The following is a 19,852-nucleotide window of genomic DNA, read 5'->3' as shown; positions in this document are numbered from 1 at the left end:
ACTGTTCTATAACAGTCTCTAAAATCTGCCCTAGATGTTACGTTTTAGTCATTTAGCAGATGCTCTTATCCAGAGTGCATACATTTCATACTTTTTTTTCTCTTCTCCGTACTGGTCCCCCGTGGGAATCGAATCCGCAACCCTGGCGTTGCAAGCACCATGTTCTACCGAGTGAGCCACACGGGACCATGTTGACCAACTAACCTATAAAGGACTGAGAAACAACGTGACAATGAGTCTCAGGAAAGCCAAAGCCAATTTCTTTCTCAATATCATCAATGAAGCAAAAGGGAACAGCAAGGTCATATGGAAAAATATTAACAAACTCACTGAGAAAGATCATGCCGAGTCTACAACTGAAAGTCAATGGCTTCAGGACAACAGCTCAATCATCGCACCCACCTTTAATGACTATTTCATTGACTCAGTCCTAGAGCTGGGCCAAAAGTTCACCCCAAGAGACCTGTCCATGATCCCCAGCAATGAAAGCCATTCCATTTTTTGTTGTTGTCCACCAGTGAGGTAAAGGTCAAGAAAATGCTCTCCTCACTCAAACTCTAAAGCAAAAGATGTGTTTGGTCTTGATACTGTATTTCAAAAAAAGTACAGTGAGTCTAACCACCCCAATTACCCAGATAGTCAAGTTATCAATGCAAGAAAGTTCATTCCCAAAAGCATGGAAGACAGCCATCTTGAACCCCTGTACATAGAGTTGAAGTCGGAAGTTTACATACAGCTTAGCCAAATACATTTAAACTCAGTTTTTCACAATTCCTGACATTTAATTCTAGTAAAAATTCCCTGTCTTAGGTCAGTTAGGATCACCACATTATTTTAAGAATATGAAATATCAGAATAATAGTAGAGAGAATGATTGATTTATTTCATCTTTTATTTCTTTCATCACATTCCCAGTGGGTCAGAAGTTTACATACACTCAATTAGTATTTGGTAGCATTGCCTTTAAATTGTTTAACTTGGGTCAAACGTTTTGGGTTGCCTTCCACATGCTTCCCACAATAAGTTGGGTGAATTTTGGCCCATTCCTCCTGACAGAGCTGGTGTAACTGAGTCAGGTTTGGAGGCCTCCTTGCTTGCACACGATTTTTTCAGTTCTGCCCACACATTTTCTATAGGATTGAGGTCAGGGCTTTGTGATGGCCACTCCAATACTTTGACTTTTGTTGTCCTTAAGCCATTTTGCCACATCTTTGGAAGTATGCTTGGGGTCATTGTCCATTTGGAAGACCCATTTGCGACCAAGCTTTAACTTCCTGACTGATGTCTTGAGATGTTGCTATTTTCACTGTGGGAATTATGGGCGCAGTAGCTGGTGGTGGCGCGAAAGGGCTGGGTTTTGATGAATAAATAAATGGTTGGCTTGACCCCTCACTGGCCGATCAGAACCTGTTACATGACTAAGTATGTGGTTTCTCCAAGTTGTGTATTTACAGTCTTTTATGCATTATGTTGTCATCAACTCCAATTTGAATGTTAGTCCGTTATAGCCTAGTTTGTTAAATAGTCTACAGCAGTAATGGGCAACATTGATGTGGGTGGGGGCCACAAAAAATCTGAACCCATTATGAGGGGCCGCAGTGCCCAAATAAACATTTGGCATAATGGAACAGTCTTACAGATCGCATTCACACTTCTCCAAAGATAGGAGACGGCTCCTAAATTCCATTGCGTGTGAACTAGACATTTTCATAAAGCCAGGATGAGCAATCATTTGAACAAGTTTTTAAAAAATAAAACCAAAAAACAATCAAACGTTTTTTTTCTTCCAACAACACTATATTTCTAAATAGCTTGGGGTCAGAAGCAAGATATATTAAAATCGACGGGATAAAAAAGACAAAGGATTGCTGTTAAACCAGCCTTAGTTATAGCCTATAGGCCTAGGGTAAGGGGAGACTATGGAGGGCTTGGTTTTTAATCGTATGAAATAGAAAAGCAATTGTTACAGGAAAATACGTTTTAAATACAAGGGTCACCAGCATCATCTCATCTCTCGTTTCACGATGGGCATATGGACACGGGTAGCCTACGTGGAAGGGTTTTTACACACGCCCAAAACAGGAGCTGGCTAAAATAATGTAGGCCTTCACAATACAAAGAAAAAAAGGGGATGTCTGCTCAAGGTTTTGCTGCTCCCAAACTTGATCTTTTAATAAAGCTTTGGTGATTTAAGATTTATTTCAAAGCAGTCTCACGAGTCAAATCCTTTATTGATAGACTTGGCTACTTGGTGAACGCATTCGGCAGGCCAAAAAAACAGCCTTCATCGAAGGGAGGCTATTTGCTTGGTTTTTAACCAAATGAAATCAAATGGAAAAAAAACATGAGTTTTTTTATGTTTATTAATACGAGTGTTACCAGCACAAAGATCACATCTCCTCTCTTGTTCCATGGGCATTAGGGCATTGTGCATCACAGCTGGATAGGTTGCGCTTCCTCTCACAAAATCCATGCCGTTACCAACCGCGTTACCGCTAAGACCTTCTTTTCATTGTTCTTAAATGGTCACTTTTTGTCAGAAAGACAGACACAATAGAACTATCTGACAGACAAACTAGAACTCTAATACAAACTAAATATAATTCTGTCTGACAGACATATTGACACTTGAGTGTGCATCTGGTGAGCTCCATGTTAGTGTGTGTACTTAACTCTACCCCCTCTCCTCTTTTATTCCGATCAGCTACAAAATAAACTCCATTGTCTGGAGGAGCAGCTCAACCATGAGATGCAGGCCAAAGACGACCTGGAGCACAAGTGCAAGTACGGCTCACCTCAGAACAAACACACAAGCACACACACCACACACACACTCACACATGCTCCTCTCTCCCCAGGACTACCACTAGTCGTCTAGAGAAGCTGGTCAAAGAGCTCGACGAGGAGGTGAGACTAGCAATGTCCAATAGAGTTAATGGTCAGTAATATTTTGACTATGTACATCACGCATGAACCCTTCCTGGTCCCTGTAGATGAGCAGCAGGCAGAGAGTGGAGTCATCTCTGAGGCAGCTGGAGAGAGAGAGGGCCCTGCTGCAGCACCAGAGTGCTGAGAACCTCCGCAGGGTGGAGATGGAGGCAGACAGGAAATGCAGCCTCGAGAATGAGCGTAAGCTAAGCCCAGTATACTGATTATAATGAGTTTGTAATGAGCTTATAATGCATTGAAAGACTTGTCATAAGCATGTATAACTGGCTCTTGTTTTATTATCACTTTACAGTGATCCTAACTATTACTTGCATTTGTGTAATTTTAACATTCCTTCACAGATACAATAACAAGGGCTTGTGCATGCTTATTACAAATCAATACATTTTATCTGTTGGCTTTAATGCCAGGCACCACATCCTAATAGTGATTTTTTTAAATCATATCACAATACATTTTTACCAGTTGAATGTAGACACAAATATAATACTTTTTGTATACAATATGCAAATGACGTCATATCTCATTAAATATGCACATATTTGCATATCACACAAATACATTTTTCTGGACACTGGATGAAGTCAGCCTAAATATTTTGGTTTCATTTCGTTTAGACACTCCAGGACTAGATTTCTACAGAAGAGATTATGGATAAATACTTTTTTCATCTTTCCATCTGTAAAATTCTAAAGCCATTTTTGGCGAATTGTTCCAAGAAAATGTTATCTAGAATACAAATGTAACAACATATCAACAATTCCCTTTGAGTAAGTCTGGAGAATGTATCTAAGGATAACTACACAAACTGTGGTGACTGTAGATTATTCTGAAACTGAGAAAAATGTGTTGGCGTGTGGGAAGTCTGACTTGCGAGAAATCGAATTTAGCCTACCAATCGACAAATGCCTATTTTGACCATCATCTCTTCACTATCTCTTCAAAGTAAGTTACTTTATAGTCCAGTTTCTAACATTCTCTATGAAATGGGTTTGACAATAATGTGTGATTAAATGTAGTGAGCTTTTAAATGATAGATGTATGTCCATTTAAAAGTTGTTAAAATTCATGAAATGTTGATTACGGTGGTATGATAAACTAAAGAAAATATGCATTTACATTATGTTTGTTTACTTTTTCAAGGTACTCATTAAAGGACCAAAATACCAAAAATATCACAAAATTGGTTAGTAACGTACATTTTTGCCTGTGGTGCCTGGCCATTAAAGATATTTTTTGTTTTGTTTCGTTCCACTGTTCCGACCAGCAAAAGAAAGCTCTGAACCGATTTGAACCCTAAAAAAGTACCGGTTTATATTGTCCCTTTCTGTTCCTTTTTTAAACTGTGAACTCAACTTTTTTTTTTTTTTACATGTAGCTAATTAAATTACTTCACCAATCAGTGCAGATAGAGCAGGCAAGCTAGTTGTTTACATGCGTGACGGACAGACAAGTGGAGCCTATGGCGCAAGATGCGACTGAAATGCTGCAGGTGGGGAGAGAACGAGAGAGGATTGAGGAAGGGGCTTGATGCGCTGGGCATCTTGTTATAACATGCATTATATGAATTAGGTTCACATAATTATACTTAGGAGGAGAGGCTGCTATGGAGGAACTTTGAATGTCCTTTGTGATAGCTAGCTAACAAGCTTGTGTGGGAATTTAAAAACACATCTTCAAATCAAAGTTTATTTGTCACGTGCGCCGAATACAACAGGTCTACGTAGACCTTACAGAAATGCTTACTTACAGGCTCTAACCAATAGTGCAGCGTTTAAAGTTTTTAAATCAAACGTGAAGAATGATAACTATGCTTATAGTAACCTTAACTAGCATTAAAAAGTGAATCCCTCCGGTGCACGTTTTGGTTTTTGCCTTAGCACTACACAGCTGATTCAAATAACCAACTCGTCACCAAACTGAGATTGTTTTAATCCATTCCATGACCATGTCTAGTTAACAGCCTGCGGGACCAGCTTGAAGAGCTGAAGAGGAGGAACCAGAACTCTCAGATCTCCAATGAGAAGAACATCCACCTGCAGAGACAGGTGAGGGAGAGCGAGCTTGTATGCATGCATTCCTTTGAATAAGTATGCTTCACTATCTTGTGATTTTCAGATCACAGAAATTAGTGTTTTTTGCTTTCTTAACCCAACCTGTTGAGAAACACAAACACACACAAACTCCATGAGGGGATGTAAGCTTGGGTGCCTTGCTCAAGGGCACAACGACAGGAGTTGGCTTCTAAAATACAAAGAATATATGATAGCCGACCAGGAATGGACTGACTACTTTCACTTTATTGAATACAAAAATGAAGAAATTAACATCATACAAATTGCATAGAAAATATCATAAGAAAACACTTACTTAGGCACAATACGTAAATAAATAAATATTCAGCTTTTTCTTATTTCTCGATGTATCGTTATAAATGTTACTTTAAAAACATTTAACAACTACAGTTATTGTACAGTCGAACAGCAGCGGTAGAGTGGCATTTCTCAGGCGGTTCCTTCTCTCCATCTATATCTCTCAGCTGGAGGAGGCAACAGCGGTGCTAGCCGAGGAGCAGGAGGCGGCGGGGCGGCTGCGGAGAAGCCAGTCAGAGGCCCAGAAGCAGGCCCAGGCCCTGGAGTTCAACCTCAGGGAACTGGTGGACAACTGCACCCAGCTGGAGAACGCCAAGATGGGCCTGGAGCAGCAGCTGATGGGCCTGCAGGCTGACCTGGAGGCCGAGAGGAGGGACCGCAGCCTAGGGACAGAGGTTATACTGGACCTGCAGGGTGAGACTGGGGCTGGGGCTGGAGCAAGGGTTGTCAGATCGGCAGAGTTTGCACTTTTACTTTACTTCAAAGTAAAAGTGCAAACTATTTACTGACTTTATTGTCCCCATGGGGAATTTTGTTTCAGTGTCATGTACACGTTTAAATAGAAAACAAATTGACAAAACAACTTTCATAACAGATACATACCAATAAAAAGAGACTAGCCTGCTGGTTTACTGGGTCGATAGGAACATTAGCCCGAGCTATTTAGGAAGGATATCACACCTGGCACAAATTATTGTCTAGTTCTGTTTTTCCTGCCGAGGGGTGCCCTATTCCTGCGCCCAGAGGGGAGTAGTTCAAAGTCCGGGTACAGGGGGTGGCTTGGGTCTAAAACGATTTTGTGAGCCTTGCGGAGGGCCCTGACCTTAAAGATCTCATCCAGGCCTGTCTGTTTGACTCCAAGTACCTTGCTTGCTGTGGTGATAATCCTTCTCAGCATATTTCTCTGGCTGACAGTGGCATTGCCAAACCAACAAACAATACAAAAAGTTAAAATATTCTCAATGAAAGGTTTGTAAAAACAGAGTCAGTATAGTACAGTGTACATTAAAAGATACCAGCTTTTTGAGAAAGTTGTCACGTCCTGACCATAGAAAGTTTTTATTTTTCTATGGTAGAGTAGGTCAGGGCGTGACAGAGGGTTTTGTCTAGTTTATTTATGTCCATGTTGGTTCTAGTTTATTTTTTCTATGTTGGGGGGTTTTGTCTAGTTTATGTATTTCTATGTGGTGTTCTAGTTGTATTTCTATGTTGTTTTTTGGGATGATCTCCAATTAGAGGCAGCTGGTCATCGTTGTCTCTAATTGGGGATCATATTTAAGTGGGGTTTTTTCCCACTTGGGTTTGTGGGAGATTATTTTGAGTAAGTGTATTTTGCACCTCTTTGTCATGGTTTGTTGTTTTGTTTATTCGTATGTCTTGCATAGTTTCACAGTTATAATAAATATGTGGAACGATACACACGCTGCGCCTTGGTCCCATTCTTCAGACAGCCGTGACAGAATCTCCCACCACCAACGGACCAAGCAGCGTGGTCAGGAGGACTGGACCTGGGAGGAAATCCTGGATGGGGCAGAACCCTGGACAAGGCCCGGGGAGTATCGCCGTCCAAAGGAGGAGATTGAAACAGCGAGAGCAGAACGGCGATATTACGAGGCGTTATACCATCAAGGCAAGCAGGCAGAGACAGCGAGAGAGGAATGGCGACAATACGAGGAACTAGCACGGCAACGACGGAAGCCCGAGAGGCAGCTCCAAAAAAACATTGGGGGGGCACACGGGGAGTTTGCTGGAGTCAGGTTTGGGACCTGAGCCAACTCCTCGTGCTTACCGTGGAGAGCTGAGGGGTGAACCAGAGCCAGTCAGGGAGACGAGTGAGGAACTCGACGCAAGATTCCGGAGAGAGGTGGTGGCATTGGGAGCGCTGCAGGAGCGGGCGTGCTGAGGAGCGTGACACCAGTCCGGTGTCATATGCACCAGTTTCACGCATCTGGCCTTCAGTGCGCCTCCCCAGTCTGGTACGTCCTGTGTCTCCTCCACGCACTCGCTTGAGGGAGCGTGTGACCTGTCAGGCACCATGTTTTGCGGAGATACGCACGGTGTCTCCAGTGCGCATTCACAGCCCAGTGCGTCCTGTGCCAGCACCTCACACTTGCTGGGCTAAAGTGAGCATCCAGCCAGGACGGATTGTGCCAGCCCTACGCTCCAGACCTCCAGTGCACCTCCACAGCCCAGTACGCCCTGTGCCTGCTCCTCGTACTCGCCCTGAAGTGCGTGTCACCAATCTGGCGCCACCTGTGCCAGCCCCACGCATCAGGCCTCCAGTGCGCCTGCCCAGTCCGGGGTGTCCTGTTCCTGCTCCCCGCACTCGCCCTGAAGTGCGTGTTACCAGTCTTGCGCCACCTGTGCCAGCCCCATGCATCAGGCCGGGGTGTCCTGTTCCTGCTCCTCGTACTCGCCCTGAAGTGCGTGTCACCAGTCTGGCGCCACCTGTGCCAGCCCCACGCATCAGGCCTCCAGTGCGCCTGCCCAGTCCGGTGTGTCCTGTTCCTGCTCCACGCACTCGCCCTGAGGTGCATGTTACCAGAGCTTCCGGCGACAGTTCCCAGTCCGGAGCCTCCTGAGGCGGCCCGCGGTCCGGAGCCTCCTGAGGCGGTCCGGAGACTCCGGCGATGATCCACGGTCCGGTGACACGAAAGCGGGGGATCAGCTAGCGGAGCTGGGGCTACGCCCCGAACCGGAGCCGCCTCCTATGCTGGCGGATAAGCAGGATGTGAGGGTTCTTTGTTCTGCGCTAGAGCCGCCATCGACATTAGATACCCACCCTAACCCTCCCTGTTTTTTTTTGTTGTTGTTTGGGGTTGTGCGTTCGGAGTCCGCACCTTTGGGGGGGGGTACTGTCACATCCTGACCATAGAAAGCTTTTATTTTTCTATGGTAGAGTAGGTCAGGGTGTGACAGAGGGTTTTGTCTAGTTTATTTATGTCATTTAGTAAGTTCACCATTCTAGTTTCTTTTTTCAATGTTGGGGGGTTTTGTCTAGTTTATGTATTTCTATGTGGGGTTCTAGTTGTTATATTTCTATGTTGTTTTTTGGGGGGATGATCTCCAATTAGGGGCAGCTGGTCATTGTCTCTAATTGAGGATCATATTTAAGTGGTTGTTTTTCCCACCTGGGTTTGTGGGAGATTATTTTGAGTAAGTGTATGTTGCACCTCTTCGTCACGGTTTGTTGTTTTGTTTATTAGTTTATTTGTATGTCTTGCATAGTTTCACAGTTATAATAAATATGTGGAATGATACACACGCTGCACCTTGGTCCCATTCTTCAGACAGCCGTGACAAAAGTACAGTCTCTGTTGGCTCTTTTTGTAGATCAGGTCTGTACATTTACTCCACTGAAGCTTATTGTCCAAGAGGACACCCAGATATTTGTATTCCTCTACAATTTCTATGTTCTGATCTCTGATAGATGTTGCAGAGGTACAGTTGAAGTCGGAAGTTTACATACACTTAGGTTGTAGTCATTAAAACTCGTTTCTTGTTAACCTCCTAGGACATTATGTTATACAATACATGCATGTTTTGTTCAATCAAGTTCATATTTATATCAAAAACCAGCTTTTTACATTAGCATGTGACGTTCAGAACTAGCAAACTTCCGGTGAATTTACTAAATTACTCACGATAAACGTTCACAAAAAACATAATTATTTTAAGAATTATAGATACAGAACTCCTTTATGCAATCCCTATGTCCGATTTTAAAATAGCTTTTCTGGTGAAAGCACATTTTGCAATATTCTGAGTAGATAGCCCGGCCATCATGGCTAGCTATTTTGACACCCACCAAGTTTGGCACTCACCAAACTCAGATTTACTATAAGAAAAATTGGATTACCTTTGCTGTTCTTCGTCAGAATGCACTCCCAGGACTTCTACTTCAACACCCAATGTTATTTTGGTTCCAAATAATCCATAGTTATATCCAAATAGCGGCGTTTTGTTCTTGCGATCAAGACACTATCCGAAGGGTGACGCGCCAGCGTGTATCGTGACAAAAAAATTCAAAATATTCCATTACCGTACTTCGAAGCATGTCAAACGCTGTTTAAAATCCATTTTTATGCGATTTTTCTCGTAAAATAGCGATAATATTCCGACCGGGAGACGTCGTTTTCGTTCAAAGACTGAAAATGTAAAATGGACTCTTCACGTGCACGAACGCCCCCGTTTCATTGTTCTCAGATCGACCACTATCCAAACGCGCTACTGTTTTTCAGCCAGGGACTGCAGAGTCATCATTCCCCGTTCTGGCGCCTTCTGAGAGCCTATGGGAGTCTTAGAAAATGTCACGTTACAGCAGAGATCCTCTGTTTTCGATAAAGAGGCTATAGAAGGCCAAGAAATGGTCAGAGAGGGCACTTCCTGTTTAGAATCTTCTCAGGTTTTGGCCTGCCATATGAGTTCTGTTATACTCACAGACACCATTCAAACAGTTTTAGAAACTTTAGGGTGCTTTCTATCCAACTCAAATTATATGCATATTCTAGTTTCTGGGCAGGAGTAATAACCAGATTAAATAGGGTACGTTTTTTATCCGTCCGTGAAAATACTGCCCCCTATCCTAAACAGGTTAACAAACTATATTTTTGGCAAGTTGGTTAGGACATCTACTTTGTGCATGACACAAGTAATTGTTCCAACAACGTTTACACATAGATTGTTTCACTTATAATTCACTGTATCACAATTCCAGTGGGTCAGAAGTTTACATACACTAAGTTGACTGTGCCTTTAAACAGCTTGGAAAATTCCAGAAAATGATGTCATGGCTTTAGAAGCTTCTGATAGGCTAATTGATTTCATTTCAGTCAATTGGAGGTGTACCTGTGGCTGTATTTCAAGGCCTACCTTCAAACTCAATGCCTCTTTGCTTGACATCATGGGAAAATCAAGAGAAATCAGCCAAATCTCAGAAAATAAATTGTAGACCTCCACAAGCAATTTCCAAACGCCTGAAGGTACCACGTTCATCTGTACAAACAATAGTACACAAGTATAAACACCATGGGACCACGTAGCCGCATTCCACTCAGGAAGGAGACGAGTTCTGTCTCCTAGAGATGAACGTACTTTGGTGCGAAAAGTGCAAATCAATCCCAGAACAACAGCAAAGGACCTTGTGAAGATGCTGGAGGAAACAGGTACAAAAGTATCTATATCCACAGTAAAACAAGTCCTATATCGACATAACCTGAAAGGCCGCTCAGCAAGAAAGAAGCCACTGCTCCAAAACCGCCATAAAAAAGCTACGGTTTGCAACTGCACACAGGTTTTTTTAGAAATGTCCTCTGGTCTGATGAAAAAAAATAGAACTGTTTGGCCATAATGACCATCGTTATGTTTGGAGGAAAAGGGGGAGGCTTGCAAGCCGAAGAACACCATCCCAACCATGAAGCACGGGGGTGGCAGCATCATGTTGTGGGGTGCTTTGCTGCCATATTCTGACATTTCATATTCTTGAAATAAAGTGGTGATCTAACTGACCTAAGACAGGGAATTTTTGCTAGGATTAAATGTCAGGAATTGTGGAAAACTAAGTTTAAATATATTTGGCTAAGGTGTATGTAAACTTCCGACTTCAACTGTGGGTGTTGTACACTTCCTGAAGTCTATGCACCTTCTCTTTGGTCTTGTTGGTATTGCGGACCAAGTGTGATTCGTCACACCACTATACAAAGTCATTTAGGACCGGGTCATGGTGTTCCTCGTCGTCATACAACAGGGTGATCGAGGCAGTGTCATCAGTGAACTTAACGAGGTGTCTGTCAGGATGGGAACTAGTACAACTATTAGTGTACAGGAGTGGGGACCAAAAACACATCCCTGATGAGAGCCTGTGTTGGTGTGTATGTCTGACACGTGGGGACCTATTTTGACTCACTGTGCCCTCTGTCTCAGGAAGTCCAACAGCCGCAAAACTAGCCCCCCATCTAAGGAGATGTCCTGAATGAGTCTCTGTGGCAGAATGTAAGGCTGGATTGTGTTGAAGGCAGAAGAAAAGTCAACAAACAAAATCCTGACATGGGATTTGGCACACTCTAGATGTCTACAGACCATGTTGAGAAGAGTAAGAATGACATCATCCACTCCTCTGCTTGGCTGATAGGCAAACTGAAATGGGTCGAGGAGCTTCTGGGTGTCGCTGAGAACATGACTTTTCACAATTTTCTCAAGGCATTTCATTACTAAGGATGTCAAGGCGACCGGGTGGTAGTCATTCAGCACAGAGGGATTAGATGCTTTAGGAATTTGGTATAATTATTGAGTTTTTCCACAAAAATGGCACGTGTTGCTGGTCGAGCGAGGATTGGAAAATGTCTGTTAAAACACTGGCCAATTGTTCAGCACAGTGCTTTAACACATGTCCACTTATTTAGTCTGGGCCTGGGCTTTTGTGTGCGTTACATCCCCTGAACAACTTCGAAACATCAGCCTGTTTAACAACAACCCTCTCAAACATTTGTAATGATGCTTCCATTTGTTTTACCTCTGACACAAAGTTGTCTGGTTCAAATCTTGAGAAGAAAACATTCAGTTCATTAGCCATGTTCTGGCCCTCATGTCTCCCAAGGTCTGCACTGGGTTTCTCCCCCATCTATGTGGGGGCTGTTAGCCATGGATTTAATCCCTTGCCAGGCCACCCTTGAGTTCCCTGAGGAGAGGGTACTCTCCACCCTTTGCTTGTATGCCTCCTTGTCCACCGGTATGTCTTTTGATCTCACGTTGTACATCTCTTAAAGCCTGTCTATCACCCTCAGCATAAACCGCCTTCTTCCTATTAAGTAGTGATTTTAGATTTTTTTTATACCCAAGACTTGTTAGGGAAGATTTTACAGGTTTTAGTAGGCACAACTGACTCAACACAGAAGTTTACATAGTCTGAAACAACATCTGTGAGTACATCAAGATCAGAGCTGCTGTCCTCAAATACCTCCCACATAGTACAGTCAAAACACCCCTGGAGACAAGTGATACTGTTGTCGTTTCAGATCTGGATAGGTTTAACTGTGGGCACTTTGGAACCATTCCGTTGGTTCCAATGTGACATGAGGGGCAGGGTTGCACTTTTGGAACCATTCCATTGGTTCTATTACACTAGGCAAGTTTAACCAAGCATAAATAGGATAAAGAGGTATGCCTGGGAGTATGTCACCCTTATAGATGGACTCTGTTTTGGAAAATTTGGTAACATTGGTCTTTGTGTTCATTCAGGGGATGCCGCTACATGATTTCAGAAAGGCCTGTTTCAAATTGTCCTATGTCGGCCTTCCGCATCTGTGATGGTTAGGTTACCAGATCAGAAAAAACTATGGGCCCCAGAATTGTTTTTCTGCCACACCATTCTGGGACCTGTGGTGCCACCTCTGCCTCACAGATACCTCAAAATTATACTAATCTCTGCCTCTCACTCCCTTTTTCCCTATTTCTGTACTTGTGTTTCTCCACATCATTTTCTCTCTCGCTTTCTCCACCTTTACTCTCGTCCCTACCTCCCTCACTCTCTCTCTCGCTGTTCTTTATCTTCCCTCTCTCTCTCTCTCTCAGGGCATATCCAGGGTCTGGAGGAGGAGGTGAAGCAAGTGAAGGGTTCTCTCTCCAATTCACAGACGGAGAAGAGGCAGCTACAGCATAGGCTCACTGACATGGAAAAGGTAAGAGGCCTGGGTCGTGAAACATTAGGCACCAAATGGAAGAAAACAGACTGAAACAGCGAGGGCCTACCTGGACCTGTCCAATAGTAAACTTTTATTGTTTTCTGTTGCAAAATATGCCAAGATTAACACAACCCTGCACTTCACTGGGAAGACTTACTCTACATAACACTCAGGCTCAATGGGATTGCCCCAAGACCAAATCAACCCCTAGCCTCTACCCTCTACTTGTGGAGATCTGAGAGGATTAGATAGGAACATCTTTATAGTGTTGCTTATACCTATTAAAGAGCAAGATACAGAAAGTAACTTTTTCCACATTTTTGTTTTGTTACAAAGTGGGATTAAAATGTTTTTAATTCATTTTTTTGTAAATGATCTCAGGAACATCCAATGTCATCTTAATAAGCAACTCCAGTGTATATTTGGCCTTGGGTTTTAGTTTATTGTCCTGCTGAAAGGTTAATTTGTCTTCCAGTGTCTGTCGGATAGCAGACTGATCCAGGTTTTGCTCTAGGATTTTTCCTGCGCTTAGCTCTATCTCGTTTCTTTTTATCCTAAACAAACTCCCTAGTCCTTGTTGATGACAAGCATACACATAACATGATGCAGCCACCACCATGCTTGAAAACATGAGGAGTGGTACTCAGTGATGTGTTCTTGTGTTGGATCTGCCCCAAAGATGACGCTTTGTATTCAGGACAAAAAGTTTATTTTTTGCCACATATTTTGCCGTATTACTTTAGTGCCTTATTACAAACAGAATGCATGCTTTGGAATATTTTTTATTCTGTGCAGACTTGCTTATTTTCACTCTGTCAATTAGGTTAGTATTGTGGAGTAACTACAATGTTGTTGATCCATCCTAATTTTTGTCATATCAAAGCCATTAAACTCTAACTTTTTTTCAATCACCATTAGCCTGAGTGGTTTCCTTCCCCTCCGGCAACTGTTAGGAAGGACGCCTGTACCTTTGTACTGCTGCTCCTCCTATGGACATTCCCTCAGGGACATTCTACCCCCCCCCCCATTGACATTTATCATTGTTACAGTTGTAAATATGTATTTATTATTATTGTCACTTCTCTTTTTGACCTGCACTGTTGGAGTGCGGAGCTTAAGCATTTCACTGTATCCTGCAATTACATCTGCGACCCTGTGCATGTGACTAATAAACTCATCTAGTCTAATCTGACTGGGTGCATTGATACACCATCCAAAGTGTAATTAATAACTTCACCATGCTCAAAGGGATATTAAATGTCCGTTTTTTTTTTATTTTTTACACATCTACCAATTGGTGCCCTTCTTTGCAAGGTATTGGAAAACCTCCCTGGTCTTTGTGGTTGAATCTGTGCTTGAAATTCTCTGTTTGACTGAGGGACCTTACAGATAATTGTATGTGTGGGCGGGGTACAGAGATGAAAATGATGTTAAACACTATTATTTCATACAGAGTCAATTCATCTTATAATGTGACTTGTTAAGCCAAATTTTACTCCTGAACTTATTTAGGCTTGCATAACAAAGGGATTGAATACTTAGACTCAAGACATTTCATTTTTTTATTGTTAACTAGTTTCCCAAAAAAGTCTTTAAACATAATTACACTTTCACATTGTGGGGTATTGCAGGGTCCCCCAACTGGTGGCCCGTGGGACGAATTTGGTCCGCGGGGGGGTTTATTTGGCACCCCAAGTTTTCTGAGCAAAATAATAAAATATATGTATGTGTTTTGAGGGGGGGATATTGATTGCTGGACATAAAAGACTAAAAACGCCAGAAAATCATGCTCCAAGTGATTTAAAGAAATCTGTTCCCAGGCATTACCACATATAATAGAGAGACGTGATTGTATACAAATGTACGCAAGGTTTGAAATTATTATGTTTTAGTTAAACATTCTATCTGTTTGGGCTTCTTGCAGTCAATTTGCAGTCTACAAATGATTTGTAATTATGTTCCAGCCCCCCGACCATCTGCTCCAGAAAAAATTGACCCACGGCTGAATCTAGTTGATGATCCCTGGGGTATTGGGTGTAGATCAGTGACACAATTGAATATTTTTTTTAATTCAAGCTGTAACACAACAAAATGTGGAAAAGTCAAGGGGTGTGAATACTTTCTGAAGGCACTGTAGATCTTCTATTGATTTATTAGATCTAATAATCTCAAGTCCCCTTAGATCTCTCACAGTGGCAATCAATTTGGTATTGGGCGGCTGTCCCCTCTTTTTCCTGTGGCTGTACACAGATTACAGCCACACACACAGAGACACACATACACAGCTGACCTTTGAGCTCTGGTTGGGTCCATTAGAAGAAGAGCAACCAAGAGATTGACCTGGCGTTCAAGCTCAAGTCACTGCAGCAGAGCTTTGACATGGAGCGGGCAGAGCACAAGGCCACCAAGACACGCCTGGCCGACAAGAACCAGATCTACGAGTCCATCGAAGAAGCCAAGTCTAAGGCCCTGAAAGGTAAGGGGGGGGGAGGTAGAGGTGTTTGGGAATTGATAGATTAGTGAAATGGAGCATAAGAGAAAAATATATGTTACAACAAGAAGCAGGGGGAAAATGGGCCCCACGTAGTGAGTATGTGTCACTGTCAATAATGACAATCTGGATAAACGTGTTGACTAAATCAGGACTTTTCAAACCTCTCCTCTGGGACCCCCAGCTGTTCCATCTATTCTAGCACATCTGAATCAACTTGTCAACTAATCACCAAGTCCTTGAATAGGTGAATAAGGTCAGCTAGGTCAGGTCTGCAACAAAATTGGGAAACATCTGGCGGTCCATATTATACAATTGTCTATTACTATCATAACATTGTCTCCTTATGTTTGTGAGGGATGGAGCGGACGCTGCAGGAGGAGCGGAGCTACAAGCTGCAGTTGGAGTCCAGACTGCTGCACCTGGAGAAGGAGTACTCCATGCTGGACTGTGACTACAACCAGGCTGAGCACAAACTGGACGAGATGCGCACGCACAAGGACAAACTCGCTGAGGAGGTGTGTGTGTGTGGGGGGTTCAGGGTTGTGTGTGTGGGGGGTTCAGGGTTGTGTGTGTGTGTGTGCGGGGTTCAGGGTTGTGTGTGTGTGTGTGTGTGTGTGGGGAGGGGGACAAGTCTGTGCGTGTCTCTACATTCATTGTGCGTCTTTGTGTGTGTGTGTGTGTGTGTGTGTGTGTGTGTGTGTTTCGTGAAGATTTCTCTCTGTCTGTTCTATTAGCTGCAAGAAAAGGTCTTGGTGCTGTCTTTACCCTAAACTAACCTCAACATCTCTCACTCTCTCACACTCATTCACTCTCACACTGTCCCATTTCTCTTCACTCTAGGTGAAAAACCTGAGCCTGTGTATGGAGCAGGAGGAGCAAAAGCGCATGCTGAGCCAGAATGACCTGAATGCCCAGACCCAGCAGGTGACTGCCCTGTGCTCCTCGGAGAAGCAGCTGAAGCAGGAGCTCAACCACCTGCTAGACATGAAGCACAGCCTGGAGAAACAGAACCAGGAGCTACGCAGGTAGAGGGGATAACGCGAGCGCACACACACGCTTTATAAACCCATATACAGTCGAGCTGGCTTGGACATACAGTGCCTTTGGAAAGGATTCAGACCCCTTGACTTTTTCCACATTTTGTTAGGTTATAGCCTTAGTCAAACATGTATTAAATTGTTTTTCTTTCTTCATCAATCTACACACAATAACTTATTTACATAATGTTCAGACCCTTTGCTATGAGATTCAAATTGAGCTCAGGTGATCATCCTTGAGATGTGTCTACAACTTGATTGGAGACACATCTGTGGTAAATTCAGTTGATTGAACATGATTTGGAAAGGCACCCACCGGTCTATATAAGATCCCACAGTTGACAGTGCATGTCAGAGGAAAAGCCATTAAGTCGAAGGAATTGTCCGTAGAACTCCGAGACAGAATTGTCCGTAGAACTCCGAGACAGGATTGACAGGAGGCACAGATCTGGGGAAGGGTACCAAACATTTCTGCAGCATTGAACGTCCCAAAAACAACACAGTGGCCTCCATCATTCTTAAATAGAAGAAGTTTGGAACCACCAAGACAGGGAGGTGACCAAGAACTCTATGGTCACTCTGACAGAGCTCTAGAGTTCCTCTGCGGAGATGGGAGAACCTTCCAGAAGGACAACCATCTCTGCAGCATCCTACCAATCAGGCCTTTATGGTAGAGTTGCTAGACAAAAGCCACTCCTCAGTAAAAGGCACATGACAGCCCACTTGGAGTTTGCCAAAAGGCACCTAAAGACTCTGACCATGAGAAACAAGATTCTCTTGTCTGATGTAACCAAGATTGAACTCTTTGGCCTGAATGCCAAGCATCACATCTGGAGGAAACCTGGCAGCATCCCTACGGTGAAGCATGATGGTGGCAGCATGTTCTTCAGCGGCAGGGACTGGGAGACTAGTCAGGATTCGGGCAAAGATGAACAGAGCAAAGTACAGAGAGATCCTTAATGAAAACCTGCTCCAGAGCGCTCAGGACCTCAGACTGGGGCAAAGGTTCACCTTCCAACAGGACAATGACCCTAAGCACACATCCAAGACAATGCAGGAGTGGCTTCAGGACAAGTCTCTGAATGTCCTTGAGTGGCCCAGCCAGAGCCCGGACTTGAACCTGATCGAACATCTATGGAGAGACCTGAAAATAGCTGTGCAGCACACTCCCCATCCAACCCGACAGAGCTTGAGAGGATCTGCAGAGAATAATAGGAGAAACTCCCCAAATGCAGGTGTGCCAAGCTTGCAGTGTCATACCCAAGAAGACTTGAGGCTGTAATTGCTTCCAAAGGTGCTTCAACAAAGTATTGAGTGAAGTGTTTGAATACTTATGTAAATGTCATATTTCCTTCTTTTTTTTAAATAAATAAATTAGCAAAATAAACAGTTTTTGCTTTGTCATTGTGGGGTATTGTGTGTAGATTGCTGAGGAGTTTTATATATTTAATCCATTTTAGAATAAGGCTGTAACGTAACAAAATGTGGGAAAAGTCATTCTAACCCCCCCTTAAAAGATTTAGATGCACTATTGTAAAGTGGTTGTTCCACTGGATATTTAGGTGAATGCACCAATTTGTAAGTCGCTCTGGATAAGAGCGTCTGCTAAATGACTAAAATGTAAAAAAATGTAAATGTAAAAAAGTCCAGGGGTTTGAATACTTTCCCAAGGCACTGTATGAGTGTGTGAGAGAGAGGATGTGATGGCCAATAGATGTTACTCATCAGTAGGTATCATTTCTGTCTTCCCCAGGCACTACATGTTGGGAGTTGTGTGTTGCTTGTTTTAGATTGATTTGACATGACAGTGATTGACAGTCCTTTTCCGCAATCACAGGGAGAGACAGGAGACTGACGGACAGCTGAAGGAGATGAAGGACCAGCTGGAGACAGAACAGTATTTCACGGTACTGTTGACTTCTAGATTTTCCCCAAATTCCCATGTTTACCAGAAATCCTGGTTAGAATACTGCTGGGAATTTTTGTAAAGTTACCAGAATGTTTTCAACCCTAAGAAAGACTATATATTTAGCAGTTTCTCAGTCTAGTAATTCTGCTTTCCAGTGTTTATGTCTCAAATGGCATCCTATCCCTATTGACCCTGGTCAAAAGTAATGCACTACATAGGGAATAGGGTGCCATTTGGGATGTACATAGTTGGTGTGTGTTGACGTAGCTGTCCTCTGTACCAGACCCTGTACAAGACCCAGATCCGGGAGCTGAAGGAGGAGTATGATAAGAGGAACAAGCTGTATAAGGACATTCTGCAGAGACTGGAGGAGTACCAGGAGGAGAGGTACTGGAACAGGATCCTACCAAAAACTGTGCCTTGACACTAGGAGTGCGAAATTCCTGTAAGTTTCCCCAAAATTCCCATTTATTTTCTGGAAATCATTTAACCGTGATTTCTGGAAACCCTGGGAAAGTTACTGGATTTTTACAACCCTACCTGAAACTCAATTATATCTTTGTTCCCACTACTTAGCCCAGCTGTACTGCACTGGCCTGGTTACACATCCACTGTAGTTGCTGGACCCATGCTAGAAAGAAACACTTCTAACAAGCTCTTGGAGATTAGTGTCATTAGCACAAAGTTCATCTCTCATGGACAGACTACGTAAACATACATGGTACCACTTATGTTTAAGTAGTCTGTCCACGAGTGATTAGCTGTAGCCTCGTGTAATAATGCCTCGTGTTATCATGGCGAAATGATAGCCTGACAATACTGCAGGTAATGTGATCAGAGCGTAACCTAACCTCTTGTGATGCCTAGTCTACAGGTGATGTGCCATCAATCACCATATTACAAACACAATGATATTCAAGAATCTGACCAAATTACACAAGATGTTTGATTATTAGCACACACTGTAAAGTCACACAGACAGACTTTAAGCTCTAAACTCCCGGAGGTCTAATTTTATCTCAATATCAAATCATTTCTGGGTAACAATTAAGTACCTTACTGTCATTGTTTTCAATTAAAATGGTGGGGAGGGGAAAACAGAAAACTAGCTATTGGCAGAGGTTTGGAACTCTCGTATTCGTCTATTAACTAATTTAATGCCTGGTGATGTCTCTGCCTAGAAGGCCAGCATCCCGGAGTCGGCTCTTCACTGTTGAAGTTGAGACTGGTGTTTTGCGGGTACTATTTAATGAAGCTGCCAGTTGAGGACTTGTGAGGCGTCTGTTTCTCAAACTAGACACTAATGTACTTGTCCTATTGCTCAGTTGTGCACCCACTCCTCTTTCTATTTTGGTTAGAGCCAGTTTGTGCTGTTCTGTGAATGGGAGTAGTACACAGCGTTGTACGAGATC

General features: G+C 43.1%; 1 protein-coding gene across 3 annotated transcripts in view; it reads left to right on the top strand.

Moving 5' to 3' along the window:
* Positions 1-19,852, top strand: part of LOC106607561 (rho-associated protein kinase 2) — a 57,760-nt gene that overhangs the window by 23,184 nt on the left and 14,724 nt on the right. For all 3 annotated transcript variants that reach the window (XM_014204611.2, XM_045720706.1, XM_045720705.1), the window contains 11 exons: positions 2,705-2,784; positions 2,859-2,907; positions 2,994-3,129; positions 4,906-4,997; positions 5,489-5,735; positions 12,891-12,997; positions 15,317-15,476; positions 15,849-16,009; positions 16,335-16,519; positions 18,369-18,438; positions 18,724-18,827. In XM_014204611.2, the coding sequence (XP_014060086.2) occupies positions 2,705-2,784; positions 2,859-2,907; positions 2,994-3,129; positions 4,906-4,997; positions 5,489-5,735; positions 12,891-12,997; positions 15,317-15,476; positions 15,849-16,009; positions 16,335-16,519; positions 18,369-18,438; positions 18,724-18,827 (1,391 nt within the window). The remainder of the gene's footprint in view (positions 1-2,704; positions 2,785-2,858; positions 2,908-2,993; positions 3,130-4,905; positions 4,998-5,488; positions 5,736-12,890; positions 12,998-15,316; positions 15,477-15,848; positions 16,010-16,334; positions 16,520-18,368; positions 18,439-18,723; positions 18,828-19,852) is intronic.

This window comes from Salmo salar, chromosome ssa06 (genome assembly GCF_905237065.1).
Source record: "Salmo salar chromosome ssa06, Ssal_v3.1, whole genome shotgun sequence".
NCBI lineage: Eukaryota > Metazoa > Chordata > Actinopteri > Salmoniformes > Salmonidae > Salmo > Salmo salar.
Note: the sequence above shows the minus strand (reverse complement) of the source record. Positions and strands in the feature narration are given on the sequence as shown.